At 42.8% G+C, this 16,380-nt stretch overlaps 1 protein-coding gene across 9 annotated transcripts in view; it reads right to left on the bottom strand.

The window, feature by feature from the left end:
* pnpla6 (patatin-like phospholipase domain containing 6) overlaps positions 1 to 16,380 on the bottom strand; it is a 164,993-nt gene that overhangs the window by 85,185 nt on the left and 63,428 nt on the right. For all 9 annotated transcript variants that reach the window (XM_052042014.1, XM_052042011.1, XM_052042017.1 and 6 more), the window contains 4 exons: positions 6,615 to 6,701; positions 5,646 to 5,752; positions 3,272 to 3,448; positions 76 to 153 (listed from right to left, as the gene is read on the bottom strand). In XM_052042014.1, coding sequence (XP_051897974.1) covers positions 76 to 153; positions 3,272 to 3,448; positions 5,646 to 5,752; positions 6,615 to 6,701 — 449 coding nt within the window. The remainder of the gene's footprint in view (positions 1 to 75; positions 154 to 3,271; positions 3,449 to 5,645; positions 5,753 to 6,614; positions 6,702 to 16,380) is intronic.

Raw genomic sequence — 16,380 nt, 5'->3', positions numbered from 1 at the left:
TGAAATATGTTATGGTCATTGCCAGATGATTTTGCCATTACAGATCCTAGCTGGCAAGAATATCAGTGCACTCACCTGGTCTCCTTGACGGGCTAGCAAGGTCCCAGATTTGGCATGGTGCAGTGTTACGCGATTGTTGAGAAGTGATGGATCCTAGGTCAAAAAGGAAAGTGATTAATCATACTTCTGCATTTCTCGATCACTATACTTGAGGTAAAAGTACGTGCATTGACAGAACAGGGTGAGTAATGAGGTTTTTGCAAAGTTGGAAGTGACCAAGCCTGTTGGTACATTGTAATAAAGCGTCCACACTTCTGAGCCAAGCCTTGAGGTGGTAACGGGGCAGCGGGGTAAGCATTGTGTTTGTGGGAACAAAGAGGACAATTTTAGTATCGCTGCCATTAAGCACAAAGGATCTTTGGAGCACGTCAAGCATCATCAAATCCCGTACTTAGAATCAGTGTTTTTGTTAGCATTAAGGAGGTCAACAAAGATGACCTGGGGCGCAGCAAAGGTGACGTATTAGAGAAAACATTTGAGAAAATGTACTAGCATGAGAAGTGAAAGAGCACAATGGAACCAAGAAAGAGCATGGAGCTGAACATGCAGGGGAGTTGCACAACTCTGTTTAGCAGAGTCAAGTGGAGCAATGTAACTCTGTACTGTTGTTGTTTTTACCTGTTCTACCTCAATGCACTCTGTACTAACTCAATGTAACTGCACTGTGTAATGAATTGACCTGTACGATCGGTTTGTAAGATGAGCTTTTCACTGAACCTCGGTACAAGTGACAATAATAAACCAATACCAGTGAAGAGAACAGAGCGTTAAAGACAGCCTGCAAAAGATTCATTTGCCTAAATAACTGATGACAATTCTTCTTTAGAAATGGAGAAGTTATCCAAAACAGAATTTCTTAAGATAAGGATTACCAAAAGGGATTAGAAGGAATCAAGGCAGCATCAAGCGGAACCAAATATCTGCAGCTGCAATCCTGTAGGTAAGGGAGCTAAAGCCAGAACCCCTAGATGACAAAGGAGATAAATCTGATCAAATTAAAAAAGTCTATGTTGCGTGATTGAGAACCAGGTCGAATGCAGTCAGCTGAGAGAGGAAATGAAAAGGCAAATAAAACTGGTAAGAGAGAATGAGAGAAAGACTGGCAGTTAACATGAAAAGGAACCCAAATGTCTCCAGCAGGCTTATAAATAATAAAAGGGATAATACAAACAGGCGAGGCCAATTAATGGCCAGGAAGGTAATCTAAGAGACACAACATGGTTGGAAACTACAATTCAATCTTGTCATTAGATAACATTTTAGGAACAGAAATCAGGGAAATAATTAACAGCACTTGGAGCAATATACAAAAAGTGCTGGAGGAACTCAGCAGGTCAGGCAGCATCCACGGAGGGAAATAAACAGTCGACTTTACCGGCCGAGACCCTTCATCAGGACTGGAAAGGAAGAGGGCAGAAGCCAGAATAAGAAGGTGGGGGGAGGGGGAGGAGCACACGCAGGCAGGGGATGGGTGAGATCAGGTGATGGGGGAAGGTAATGTGGGTGGGGGAGGGGGAGAAGATGTAATAAGCTGAGAGGTGATAGGTAGAAGAGGCAAAGGGCTGAAGGAGAAGGAATCCAGTAGGAGAGGGCAGTGGACCACAGAATAAAGGATGGGGGAGGGGAGGAGGGGAAATGGGCATGTCATCAAGGCAGGGGAAGGGAGCCATAGGAGTAAGAGAAGACAAAGGAATTGGTGGAGGGGGGTGGTGGTGGTAGGTTACTGGAAATTAGAGAAATTGATGTTAAGGCCATCAGGTTGGAGACTCCAATGCGGAATATGAGGTGTTATTCCTCCAACCTGCGCCTGGCCTCAACGTGGCAGTAGAGGAGGCCATGGACAGACATGTCAGTATGGGAATGGGATGTGGAATTGAAGGGGGAGGCCACTGGGAGGTCCTGGCTGTTGTGGCAGACGGAGAGAAGGTGCTCAAAGACAGACAGCGGCGGGAATTCAAGACTGCTCCACCATTCAATGCAATCACGGGCTAATCCTCTATCTCAATACCATATTCCCATTTTCTCCCAGCACCATTTGTTGCCTTTTACAAGTTGAAATTTGTCTGCCTCCTTTTTAAACACGTTGAGCAACTTGGTCTCTATGTAATGGGCCCAGGGAAGAAGTATTTCAGCAACAAAGTCTGAATGAAGCTGGATTTGATTTCAACAGAGCAAAGATCAAGAGGAGATTTGATAGAGGTGGACACCATCATTATTAATTTAGAAAGGGCAATTAAAGGGAAAGTGTTCCCATTAGCAGATGGGTTAAGGACCAAGGGTCACATTTGAAGTGATGGACAAAATATACAGTGTGGGAGGTGGTGGTAGGAAATAATGGGCCATTTTCTCATTGACACAATGGTTATGATCTTCTAGCCTGTGGAAACAACCAGGGCTTTCAATAGAAACTTGAGGAAAAATGATCTGCAGGGGAATGTGACTAACAGGCTTACTTTGCGAAGAGGTGATATGTTCTCACTGGACCAAATGGCTAATGGCCTTCTCCTGTTACATTATATTTCTACGGCTGGAGCTCCTTTCTGTGTTGCTCAAGATTTCCAGCATCTGCAGTCTCTTGTGTCTCCATTACATTTCTGTGGTTGTGTTCAATAAGTTTGGATCAATGCCACTGGAACTACAATGATCAGAAATGTGCTTAAACAGCCAGAACTGTGTCCCACAGCCAATTCAGGGGTACCGTGCTCAACAGCTGATTAAACAACTTATTTTAAATTTACAGAATGTGGGCAGCACTTATTGCACAATTCTTAGTGCTACTAAGAAAGGTTTGGTGACAACCAAGTGTCTCACTACACCATTTCAGAGGGCCAGCCAGGGAGGGAACTGGGTAATTCCCACATCAATCAAGTACAGTGACCCCAGCACCATTAGGGATCAACTTTGACTCAATGCACATAATTAATATGCAACTATAATCACTCTGGATAACACTTCTGGATATATTACTCATTTTTAATGAGCCGTTGCCCTCAGGGATGAAAATGCAGAGCAGCAGAATGAGAGATAGGTACATTTCCTGCATGAATGTGGGTGGGCCTTTGTTTTAATTCTCGGATTTGTACCTACATTTATTGCGAAAATCCTTCATAAGATTGCATCATCATTCACAGACATACAAACATACAAGTATCTGGAGAAATGAGAACTCCGTACAAGAATGCATGAGGTAACCAACAAGCAAAATGTCTACCTCGATCCGCATCAACTTCAAGAGCTCCTGCTTTGCCTCCTCAAAAATCGTTCCAACGGGTTTCACCTGTTCTGCTCCATAGATGTCATCTGGTTCATCCTCTGGATAAAGGAACACAGATGATGGCTGTCCCTCCACAGTCACAGACTTGCGCTCCCTAGTATCTTGTGATGCTGTCTAGTATAGACAAAACTAGTTATTCAGGGAATCAGAGCCTTTATAGTTTATTCACGTCCCCTTCTCCAATACCCCTTCTTTCTGGACCTTTGAGCAAAGAGGTCCAGAACCCCTGAGCAGTGCCAACTATGAGCAACTTTCAGAGAGCCACAGAATTGCTTGGTTTTCCAATACTTGCTCTTTCTTCACAAGCTTGCAAGGGCAATGTTGGGCAGAGAGCTACGTGGGCTCACTACGTACAACTGCACTGCTATATCTCCAAGGCCATTCCAGTTTCATAGTGTTCTTTCCTTTTAAGATTTCTGGGAACATTTTAACACTTAAAATGAAAATAAGATGCAATATACAACATTATTTCTGTAAATACTCAAGAGAAGTGCACAGTCTCCATCAAATCATGACTATTTATTCAACCCACGACACAAATAACAGACCAGAGCACCAGCTGAGATGTATCAATTGGTTGCAGAACATTCAGGGAGGGGAGAATAGGAAAACAGGCTGCTTGGGCTCCACTCCACTAACAGTGAGCCTGCCAAAACTGGTCTAAACTGTCTCATAAATAATAGACTTAAGTACCAGAGGATAACTTATATTTGAAATAGTGACAGTTTAAAAGTTACTATATTTGATAAAGTGGTGCACTGGAGAAGGAAAGGAGGCAAAAAACAAATAAAGATCACAGATCAGTGAAGCGCCAGCCTAGCAGGGCAGCACTCTGAACTCTGTTCAGGGACACAACCTTTGGTCTCTTGAAACAAGCCCACTGAAGTGGAGGCGGTGCCAGAACCTCTGTTCCCAACAGCTCCCATTTCCCTCATGTGGCCCTGTACAATGCTGGAGACAATTATTCCCAGTGAGATGGGGCACTCAGTTTCTGGTCAGGACCTCAGTTTGGGGAGGAGTCCCCAAAGGCTCTGTGCAGTTATATATTTCTGGAAGGAGGAAAACTTGACCAGCTGAGTGCACCATCATCTCATTAGCATTGTCTTCCTGTTGACACGCTAACATTGGAAGGATCAGCTCTGGAGGTCACATTCTTAGCCTGGCTACCGGGACTACTGCTGTGCAATATCAGCACCTTAAATTCAACCTGCACTTATAAATGAAGGTAGGGATGTATCTCAGATGCCACGTCTGTGATTTGGCACCATTCAGCATCAGCAATGCACCTGCAAGTGAAGTTCACCTTCATACCAAATCTCAAATAATGATGTCAGAGTACAGGAAGGAGATAGAGAGCCTAGTGACATGGTGTCATGACAACAATCTTTCCCTCAATGTCAGCAAAACAAAAGAGCTGAACACTGACTTCAGGAAGGGGAGTGGTGCACACATGCTTCTGTTTACATTAACGGTGCTGAGATCGAGAGGGTTGAGAACTTCAAGTTCCTAGGATTGAACATCACCAATAGCCTCTCCTGGTTCAACCACGCAGATGCCACGGCCAAGAAAGCTCACCAGTACCTCTACTTCCTCAGGAGGCTAAAGAAATTTGGCATATCCCCTTTGACCCTCACCAATTTTTTATCGATGCACCACAGAAAGCATCCTATCATGGCTTGGTATGGCAACTGCAACATGACCACAAGAAACTTCAAAGAGAGTTGTGGACACAGTACAGCACATCACGTAAACCAGCCTCCCCTTCATGGACTCTGTCTACACTTCTCACTGCCTTGGTAAAGCAGCCAACATAATCAAAGACCCCACCCACCCCAGACGTTCTCTATTCTCACCAACACCCCCACCCCATCGGGTAGAAGATGCAAAAGCCTGAAAGCACGTACCACCAGGCTCAAGGACAGCTTCTATCCCACTGTTATAAGACTATTGAACAGTATTCTAGTATGACAAGATGGAATCATCTACCTGCACTGCACTCTGTAACTGTAACACTTTATTCTGCATTCTGTCATTATTTTACCTTGTGCTACCTCAGTGCACTGTTGTAATGAAATGATTTGTAGGGGCGGTATCCAAGACAAGTGTTTCTCTGTACCTCAGTACTTGTGACAATAATAAACCAATTTAAGAATAATTCGGCCAGTTTATATTCGGCACAATTGATGGGGATATCTGAACAAAAGCCCTTGAGGTGTAAATGACCAATCTCTGCCATAAGTAATTACAGGGCTAACATGGTAGTTCCCAGGTGCACCTTTAACTCTACGAGTTGGAACAGTGTTACACTTACTCTGCTAAATGAAGAAGGATAAAATGGTATTTCCTCTTGCAGGGACACTGAAATCCTCCCTCTTTCATATGCCATATCAAAATCTGAACACATTCCTTTCTGTATTCCTAAAATGGAAGCGACAACAGTTTTTTCATCCTCTATTAGAAAAGTATAATACTAACCCTGATTTTCACAGCAGTTCATTTGTGAGATTGTGACCTGCAGCCTCTTATTACCAGTGTCACTGCTCTTTCCAATACATTGGTGAATTAACATTAATAACATAGGAACCAGAAGGAAAAGAATACTACTAATCCTCATAGCTGAGAGGATTTAGCACAAACTAATAAAATTTGCAACTTCTCATGTTTTAGTTATAATTTCTTATGCTTTTCAGGCATTAGCCATTTAAGATGTGACACTATGTTGGCCACAACACACAGCTTGTATTTCCCAAAGCTCAGTATTATTACACAAGATATGTGCAGCCACATGCACATGTAATTGTTCCATGCATGCACACACATTCGTTCACAGGTATATGCACTCAGTCAAAATGGTTCTGTGCTCTGAAAGCTAGAGCATCCAAAATACAGAGAAGCTTTCGTTGGGTAATCCCATTTTTACTGCTAACCCCTCCATCTCAAGGGCTACTTGGCCCAATGTACTTTGTGTAAAGAATGGTTTCTGGGGAAATGCTGTGTCTATGAAAATGGACCCTCAGTTTGTTACAGGAAAAGGCAAAGAAAACATTTATAGAGAAAATATAAAATAAATAATATTATTCCCCTTCAACTCTTACATTTAGATGCATGAGAACTACACGTAGAGTAAATGGTGCTGTTCAGAATTTTATCTGCTATTTCTTATCTGAGAGCTTCAAATTTTAGTCTGAGCAGTGTCTGATGGCTGACACCTTAAGATCTATGCTCCAAGTATATAAGTGGTCCAATTTTCAACATGCCAAAAGATAGCATCCAGGCTCACCTGAAATGTCCACTGGCATGGATATACACCGGCTCAGCAACGCAGCCCGATTGTTCTCCGAAGTCTGTGCCTTTGGTCCCTCAGTCCCTACAGAAAGAGACAGAGCTGATGAATAGTTGCACTTGCAGGGTCAACATTCCACTCTGGCTGTCTCAGCATAGAGCTCCCAGTTGTTCCCGTATGTGGAGTTACAAGGAGAGGAAATTTTGAGATAATCCCAAATGAGGCAGCATGACTGGAGCACCCAAATCCAGTCTCAAAGTCTGCATGGGAACAGCTGCAAGGGGGCATTCCTGGTGAGATGGATGGTAGACGCCCCTGATGGAGGAAAGCCACGTCACACCACTGGAACGCGAGTTTCAGTCAGCTTTTAGAATGACATCGAGCCTAGAAGAGAAAAGCGCAAGCCAACCATGCAGAGAGGTGCACATAAAGAACATGCAAAGAGATATAGATAGGCTATGCAAGGCAGCAAAAATTTAGCAGATGTGGGGAAATGTGAGGCTATGCACCTTTCAAGGGAGAACAGAAACTACAAGGATGTACAGAGGGTTTGGGTTTCCTTGTACCTGGCCCATGAAAAGTTAACATGCAGCTACAGCAAACAACTGGAAAGGCAAGTGGAATGTTGCCCTTTATTGCAAAAAGTAGAAAAACAGGAAGCCTTGCTACAAATGTACAGTGCACTGGTGGGATCACATCTGATGTAATGCTGTAATTTTCATCCCCTTATTTAAGGAGAGAAGGTTCATTAGGATGATTGGCAAGTTGACTTCTAAGGATAGGTCGGGCAGGGTAGCCTATACTCAGTGGGAATTTTGAAGAATGAAGGTAATTTTAATCAAACATTCTGAGAGGACGTATGAAAGATACTGAGGGGAGATGACAAGGTAGATGCTGAGAGGATGTTTGTCTCATGGGGTAAATCTAAAACTAGGGTGCTGTTTCAGAATAAGGAATTAGTCAGAACTTCGGCCCATCACATCCACGCTGACCTTTTTGCCCATCTACATCAAACCTTACACTGAATTTTATATACCTGTTTCGGGCCACTCTTCAGCATTTGACATGAGAATTGCTCACTTAACATGGAGACGAGGAGACATTTCTTCTCTCAGTGTTGCGAATCTTTGAAATTGTCTCAAAATTACTTAGTGCAATTTTTATGTCTGTACTGTACTACTGCCACAAAACAACAAATATTACGACATATGTCAGTGATAATAAACCTGATTCTGATCCCATGGAATTGTGCAAGTTTTGTTCTAAAGGAGAGTAAAAGGGTTACGGGGAACCAGCAGAAAAACAAAGCCAGGCTCAGACCATCCAGGATCTTCACGAATGGTCTAGCAGGCTGGAGAGGCCACAAGGCCTCCTTCAGCTCCTACTTAAGTTCCCAGCAGATAAATACTGCAATCAATGTCCCTGTGACCGCTGAAGCCCGTCTCCATCTCACACTTTGCTTTCTCCCAAGCACAATCGCTGTGCAGAGACTGGCTGTACAAGTTACTTGTAAAGAAGTAGTCTAAAAGCCATTATTCAGTGTTCACCCCTTGCATTCACATCCAATATCTCCATCTCTTCCCCACCATGTTCCCTTAACATCAGCACAATGCTATCTCCATTCCCCACCCCCATACCCAAGCAGAGAATAAAAGGAACATGGACTCCTCTGTGCTACAAATCTAGAAACAAGACCTGCCAGGGCTATCCAAATATGGAAGGGGTGGTGGGGGAAGTGGGCTATGCTTTGTGGGTGTATTTTCTCCCAACCCGATGACACGGAGGTGAACTGTAAAACCCCATGTGCGATCCTGGATGGGATCTCATAACTCAGCCAAGGCCAGTATAGGTTAGGGTGTTCTAGACAGCATGGGTGAGGGTGTTCCATGCTGCTGCCTTCATTTACCTGTTCATTCATAAACTGTAGATAAAGTATCAGAGATATTCTCTGCCATTCTATACTCATTTAATGTGTATTGTCACAATTTTCTCAATTAGAAAAAGGTAATTTTATACAGCACGAAATTCAAAATATTCAACTTTAAATGGAGAGTGGCTTATATCCAATGCTTTGGATAAAGATTTGAAATTTGTGCTTAGTAGCATTTAAAAATGTCAATGTTTCCTTAGCAGAACCAGTTAAGTGGCTGCCTCATGGCTTTCCCAACTCAGTTATAAAGTATGTTACTGACCTACGTCGGCTGTCTGGGCTTCATCACTGGGACCTAGGCTTGCTTCCTTCCTTTGCCTCTGTAATAGCAGATCTATATTTTCCTCACTCGAACTTTTAGCTACGTCCTGCTGAAATACTTCAACAGGAGGTGGTTGAACAGTCGCAATCGTGACTCGTCTTGCTGGCTTTTTTTTTGCCCGTTTCTTTTTGCTGATTTCCTTGCCTGATAGATCCTCTGTTTTTGATTTTTCTCTGCATTGGGATCCATCTCGATTACCTGAATCTGTACACGCCTGCCTCTCCTTAGCCACCTTGGAGCGCTCTCCCTTCGCCGAGGAACGGCGTCTTGTGGCTTTCCTGCTCTCTAAGCTATCTGCACCATTGCACTCATAGTTGATTTTAAACACTGCTACGTAGAGGAAGTCAGGGGGCTCCTTTAAAGCAGGGTCCATGGCTATACCTTTACAGAAGAGAAAGTAATAGGTGAAACACTCCATCATCACCATGCCACCCTAACATTGTATTCTGCAATCAAATTTAAACCGCAGCTGGGTGGGAGAAGCTTCACAAATTGAACATCTCAAATCATAGAGTAAATACAGCACAGAAACAGGCCCTTTGGCCCAACTCATCCATGCTGAGACCAAGGTGTCCACCTAAGCCAGTCCAATTTGCCCGAGTTTGGCCTGTATCCCTCTAAACCTTTCCTATCCATATACTTATGTAGATGTCTCTTAAATGACATTATTGTACCTGCCTCAACTACTCTCTCTGGCAGCTCGTTCCATAAACACACCACGTTCTGCATGAAGTTGTCGTCCCTGGGAAAAAGATTGTGGGCACTCACCCCATCTATGCCCCTCAATTTTATACACCTCTATAAGGTCACCCCTCAGTCTCTTAAGCACCAGGGAATGAAGTCCAAGCCTGTCCAACCTCTCCCTACAACTCAGACCCTCGAATCCTGGCAACGTTCTCATAATCATCTTTGCACTCTTTCCAGCTTAATAACGTGACCAAAACTGTACACAATATTTGCAAGTATAGCCTCACCAATGTCTTGTACAACTGCAAAATAATGTGCCAACTCTTATACTCAATGCCCTAATGAAGGCCAGAATGCCAAACACATTCTTCACCACTCTATCTAACTATGACACCATTTTCAGTGAACTGCATATCTGCACTCCTGGGTCCCTCGGTTCCACAACACTCAAGGCCCTAGCATTCACTGTACAAGTCCTGCCCTGGTTTGACTCCCCAAAATGCAACACCTCACTCTTAACTGGATTGAATGCCATTTGCCAATCCTCAGCCCATTTACCATAGAACAATACAGGCCCTTCAGCCCACCATGTTGTGCCGACCTTCAAACCATGCCTAAGATCTAACTCCTTCCTCCCACATATCCCTCTATTTTAAATTCCTCCATATGCTTATCTAACAATCCTTCTGTAATTTTTGATAACTTTCTTCACTGTCTAACACACGACCTATTTTAGGTATGATCCACGAACTTAACCTTGCCTTGTACAATCTTATCCAAATCATTTATACAAATAATGAACAACAAAGGCCCCAGCACTGATCCCTGTGGCACACCACTAGTCACAGCCTCCAGTCCAAGAAATAATCTTCCACCATCACGCCAATTATGAATCCAGTTGGCTAGCTCTCCCTGGATCCCTTGTGATCTAACCTTCCAGATTAGTCTTCCATGGGACCCTGTCAAAGGCCTTGCTAAAGTCCGTGTAGACAATGTTCGCTGCCCTGCCATCATCAGCCCTGCCTTGCCCTCTTAGTCACCTCTTTGAAAAACTAACAGATTTGTTAGAAGATTTCCCATGCACAAAGCCATGCTAACTATCTCTAATCAGACCTCGTCTATCCAAATACTGGTAGATCCTGTCCGTCAGAATTTCCTCCAGTAACTTACTGATGTCAGACTCATTGGCCTGTAATTCCCAGATTCATTTTGCAGAATGCTACTCTGTAATCTGAAAATGTATATTACAGATTACTATAAACATACATTTTCTACTGTGCTAACAGGAGGTTATTTAAATATAGGAAACTAGAGTTTGACCACAGATACTGGGATGACTCAATTAAGGACTGGGTGGCAAAGGGAAGTGAAGAGGGGTGCACTACGAGGTAGGTGATGGAGACCACCTTGCTATAGGTTCAAGAAAGTAAGCGGACTGTAATAAATTAGACAAAACATTTATATTAAAATAATTTACAATTTTCTTTCATATCCTCAGGATGTCCCAAAGCTCTACACCGCTGTATTATATGGAATTCAGCGGGCAATTAGCTGAAAGACAAGTGTTGCCAACATTAGGAAAGCCTTTGCTCTTCTTCAAATAGTCCCATGGGATCGTTTACCTTAGAAGGCAAAGCGGGCTTCGATTTATCATCGAGAGGAGGCAGCGTTTCAGTCAGTGCATCACTCCTTCAGTACTGGTACCCAGTTAACCCAGATAACAGGCTCAAGCTGAGGCTGCATCCAGAACCAGAGTAAGAGACAAGAGCCAATCTAACATGACAAGGCTGATGCCTAAAGTTAGGAACATTAAAATTGAGCATTGAATTTAAAACTTCAGGTTTATTAGGAATATTTTCCATTTTTACTTCACTTTTTTTTTGCAATAATAAAAAAAACAGGAGAAGAGCTCAAGAAAAGAATAAATTTGGAGATAAATGAATAAAAATATATCATTAAACAAATATACAAAGCATGAATAAGTGGGCTAAATTGCTGCCAAATAGTCAAAGAAACAAAAAAATCTTCCTATTTAAAATCAGGCATTGGAAACTTAAAAGAAACATCCACAAAGCCAATGAACCGGTCCTTATCCACCCACCAATGTACGAGATTTCCCATAATTGTGCACTAACATCTAATGCAACGGGCGAACAAACTTGTATCTGTAAAGTAACTTTCAGGATTACAGGACTTCACAAGCCTTCTGCACAGTAGAAAATGTGACAACCACCTTGTGCAGCTGAGGGAAACATCATGGCACAGCTGGTAGAGCTGCTGCCTCACAGTGCCAGAGACCAGAGTTCAATCCCGACCTTGGGTGATATCTATGTGGAATTTGCACACTCTCTCTGTCATTGTGTGGGTTTCCTCCCACATCCCAAGGATGAGCAGGTTGGTAGGTTAATAGGCCACTGTAAATTACTCCCAGTGAGTGATAGAATTTGAGAAAACTTGTTGAGAATGTGGGGGGCAATTAAAAAAATGGGAATAATATAACGTTAATAATATAACTGTACCTGCCCACTTGGATCATTTTGTGTATGAAAGGATTAGACAGAGTGGAATTTTTAAAGTGCATTCAGGAGAATGTGTTGTGCCAGTATGTAGGCAGGCCTACCAAGGATGGAACAGTGCTAGGGTCTAATCCTAGGGAATGGAGATGGCCAAGTGGATGAAGTGTCAGTGGGCAAACACTTTGGGTGGGGATAGTGACCATAACTTGGCAAGTTTTAAAGCAATTATGGAAGGGGATAAGGATCATCCAGAAATTAAATGTCTGAATAATCGGGGAGGGGGAGGGGGAGGGGTCAGGGTCATGGACTGTTTCTCACTGCCTCAGTAAAGCAGCCAACATAATCAAAGACCCCACCCACCCAGAACATTCTCTCTGCTCCCCCCTCCCATCAGGCAGAAGATACAAAAGCCTGAAAGCACGTACCACCAGGCTCAAGGACAGCTTCTATCCCACTGTCATAAAACTATTGTATGGTCCCCTACTACGATACGATGGACTCTTGGGTTCACAATCTCAATATGGCCTTGCACCTTATTGTCTGCCTGCACTGCACTTTCTCTGCAACTGTTATGCTTTATTCTGCATTCTGTTATTGTTTTACCTTGTACCACTTCAATGCACTGATGTGATGAAATGATCTGTATGGATGGCATCCAAAACAAAGTTTTTCCTCTGTACCTTGGAATATCTGACAATAGTAAACCAATTTACCGATTTTCTACTAAGTTACCAGTTTCAATATCATTAGACAGGACCTGGCAAACAGACTGGGAACAGCTACTTGTAAGCCTACATTTGTGGGAGTCTTTTAAAAGTGAAGTAGTGAGTTCAGAGCAAACATGACATGTCAAAGGATACCAAGAATTGATTAACAAACAAAAAAAGCAAGCATATAGTAGGTATAGAGAACTGAAAACAGGAGAGCCCTTTGTGTGTATAGAGGGGGTGCTTAAAGAGGAAATTAGGAGGGCAAAAAGGGGCACAAAATATCACTGGCAGAGAGGATTAAGGAAAATACCAAGGTACTGCACAAGTACATTAAGAGCAGAAGGGTAACCAGGGAGAGAATGGGACCCATTATAGACCAAAGATGCAGTCTGTGTACGGGACCAGAGGATGTGGGGAAGGACTTAAATAAATACTTCTCATTTCTATTCACAAAGGAGAAAGACAGTGGGAGATTTCGGTTGGGCTTGTGAAATTCTACAGCATTATTAATTCTTTAAAAATGTCTTAGTGGACATAAAGGTTGATAAATCCCTGGGCCCTGATGAGATGTATCCCAGAATGCTGTAGGTACCTTTATTGAATATGGACACGAGGGATAAGCCAGGTAATTATAGGCCAGTTAGTCTAAACTCTGTGGTAAGGAAATTACTGGAAAAAAGTTTGGAGAAATAGGATTAATCTAAACCTGAACAGGCAGAGACTGACCAGGGACAGTCAGCACAGTTAGTGGGAGATCCTGTCTGACTAATATAATTGGAGTTTTTTTTGAGGAGGTAATTAAATACATGTACAAGGGCATTGTAGCTGGTGTGGTTTATATGGACCAGGAAGACATTCCGGTTCAAAGCCTTTGTTGAGGGATAACATATAGGTGGATGCAAGGGATTTCACCATATACCTTATTTGGCTGTCTCCTCTCTTGGCACACCCAAACTTCACCACTGATCTTCACCTCTGATTTCCACCACTTGTGCTGGGCCTGAAAATTGGTTTCTTTGAAAAAGTCAACCACAGCACACTATAAACAAGATTTTTGCTGACTATTCCCAGTAATTTCTGTTTTTATTTTAAGTAATAATTAGCTGGGCTGCCAGCAACCCATTCATTATAATTAAACAGCCTCATGCACTGCCTAGAATTCTGTGAACAACCAGCCTGAATAAGTATCTGACAGAACTGTTGCCCAGAACAAAAGCCCCGAGATCCCTGGAGATAGCTACCAAAGGCAATTGGAGGACTGATTGCAGTCCGCTCAGGGCCGAGGAATAAAATTGACCCAATTTGCCTGCTCCCTTTCCAAGGGCAGGAGAAATATCAAGAGCAAACCATTTGGCCTTGTGTGCCTGCTCCACCACTCAATACAATCATTTACCTAGCACCACTTTCTGCACCAATTCCACATCTTGATTTCCTTAATATCTAAAAACTTAATCACAAAAACCAGGACAACAGTCTCCTATGAGATGGAAGGGCTGAAGCACAGTCACAACTGAAATTATAAATCAGAGAACAGTTGCCTTTTCCAGCTGATTTTCAGAAACTTAATTAGCATTTAAATAAAATAGTAAAGCAATTCCGCTTCTTCACTTGGGGAGAAAATAGAAGCCAGTCCTTTAACAACTGTTGTTGATGACTGCTGTTAGAAGTAACTGTGTGATCAGAAAACACAATGAAAGATGAATCCAGATGACGTTATTCAAACATTGCGGGTAACACACCAATGCAAATTGTTCTTTAATCCCCTCCGCAGCTTTCACACAGTTCCGAACTAGAATCGATTCAGACATGCCCGAGTTTTGGATTTGAGAGGGAGTGGTGCATCGGTCATGGTCTCTAAAGTAATGCAACTTTGACATCTAGAGGCAGTTCACTGTCACTGCACCAAATGAACAAAAAGGGGAGGGGCTGTCAATCAAGAGCTGCCTGGGCTCCAGGTGGGTAACGAGGAAGGGAAAGGCATGAAAAGACACAGTATCCCTCATCTAGAGAGCTCAATTTTGAAGAAACAGTACAAAATTAAAAAGTGCAGAGAAGAAATTAAAACAAACATTACAAAGACACAGAGGACATGAGAAAAATACTGTCATTAAATAACGTGCGAGAAAGGGCACAACTTTGAATTATCTTTAACGTTTTTACATCTTTTCTCTGGAGCGTCAAAGGCTGAGGGGAGACCTGATAGAAATGATGAGAGGCATAGATAGGGTAGAAAGTCGGAATCTTTTTCTCAGGGTTCAGAGTAAAATACTAGAGGTTATGCATTTAAGGTGAGAAGGGGAAAGTTTAAAAGAAGTTTAAAAGATGTGCAGGGCAAGTTTTTTTAAAAAGCACATAAAGTGGTAGTTGCCTTGAACAGGCTGCCAGGGGTGGTGGAAGCAGATACGACAGTGGTGTTTAAGAGGCTTTTAGATAGACACTTGAATATGCAGGGAATCGAGGGATATGGATCATGTGCAGACAGAAGAGATTTGGTTTAATTTGGCATCGTGTTTGGCACAGACATCATGGGCTGAAGGTACTGTTCTAAGATTAACTTGTGGTCCACCCAAAAAGTACTTCCAAGACACATGACGAAAGGGTTGGAAGTTAGGACTATGGTTCCTAATGAATATTTTGTGTCTACCTTTGTAACAGAGGGAGATGGCACAAATATTGCAACTGGTATTGGTTTACTATTGTCACTTGTACCAAGGTTCAGTGAAAACCTTGTCTTGCAAATCGATCGTACGGGTCAATTCATCACACAGTGCGGTTACATTGGGTTAGTACAGAGTGCATTGATGTAGTACAGGTAAAAACAATAACAATACAGAGTAAAGTGTCACAGCTACAGAGAAAGTACAGTGCAATAAGGTGCAAGGTCAGGAATTGTGTGAAATGTTGGGCAAGGTGAACTCAGATTAAGCATCTTTGAAAGTAGATTACTAGACTTGAATGAAGTGTTTTCCTGGTTAGGGGAACTAAATGAGGAAGTCACAAGGCTCTGACCCTCATTTTCAGAATTCAGGCATTGCTATCAAGACCAACATTTATTACCCAGCCCCAATTGCCCTTGGGAAGATGATGAGCAACTTTCTGAACCCTGGCACTGCTTCTGGTGAAGGTACTCTCTCAATATTGTTGGACAGGAATTTCCTGGATTTAGACCCACCAAAGATTTACATTTCCATCAGGTTGGTGTGCATCTTGGAGGGATCCTGCAGGTGGTGGTGGTGTTCCCTTGCACTCATGATAGAATCGTGGGATTAGGAGGTGCTGTTTGAGTAGTATATTTTGGATACGGTGTGCGGTAAGGCCACGGTATGTGGTGGATGGAAGGCAAAAAACAAGTCAGATTGTTTTGCCCCTAGATGGTGTTAAATCTTTTTGAAAGTTATTGGAGCTTCACTCATCCAAAGAAGAAAGCATTACATCAAACTCCTGCCTTGTAGATGGAGGAAACTTCTGAGGTGTCAGGAGGCGACTCACTTGCCACAAAGTAATTAGTCTCTGATGTGCTCTTGTAGACACAGTATTTTTCTGGTGATCCAGTTGCTTTTCCGACCCCACCCCCCACCACCACCCAGCCCCAACCAGG

The sequence above is a fragment of the Pristis pectinata genome, chromosome 31 (assembly GCF_009764475.1).
Source record: "Pristis pectinata isolate sPriPec2 chromosome 31, sPriPec2.1.pri, whole genome shotgun sequence".
NCBI classification, from domain to species: domain Eukaryota; kingdom Metazoa; phylum Chordata; class Chondrichthyes; order Rhinopristiformes; family Pristidae; genus Pristis; species Pristis pectinata.
This window is presented reverse-complemented; position numbering and strand designations above follow the sequence as displayed.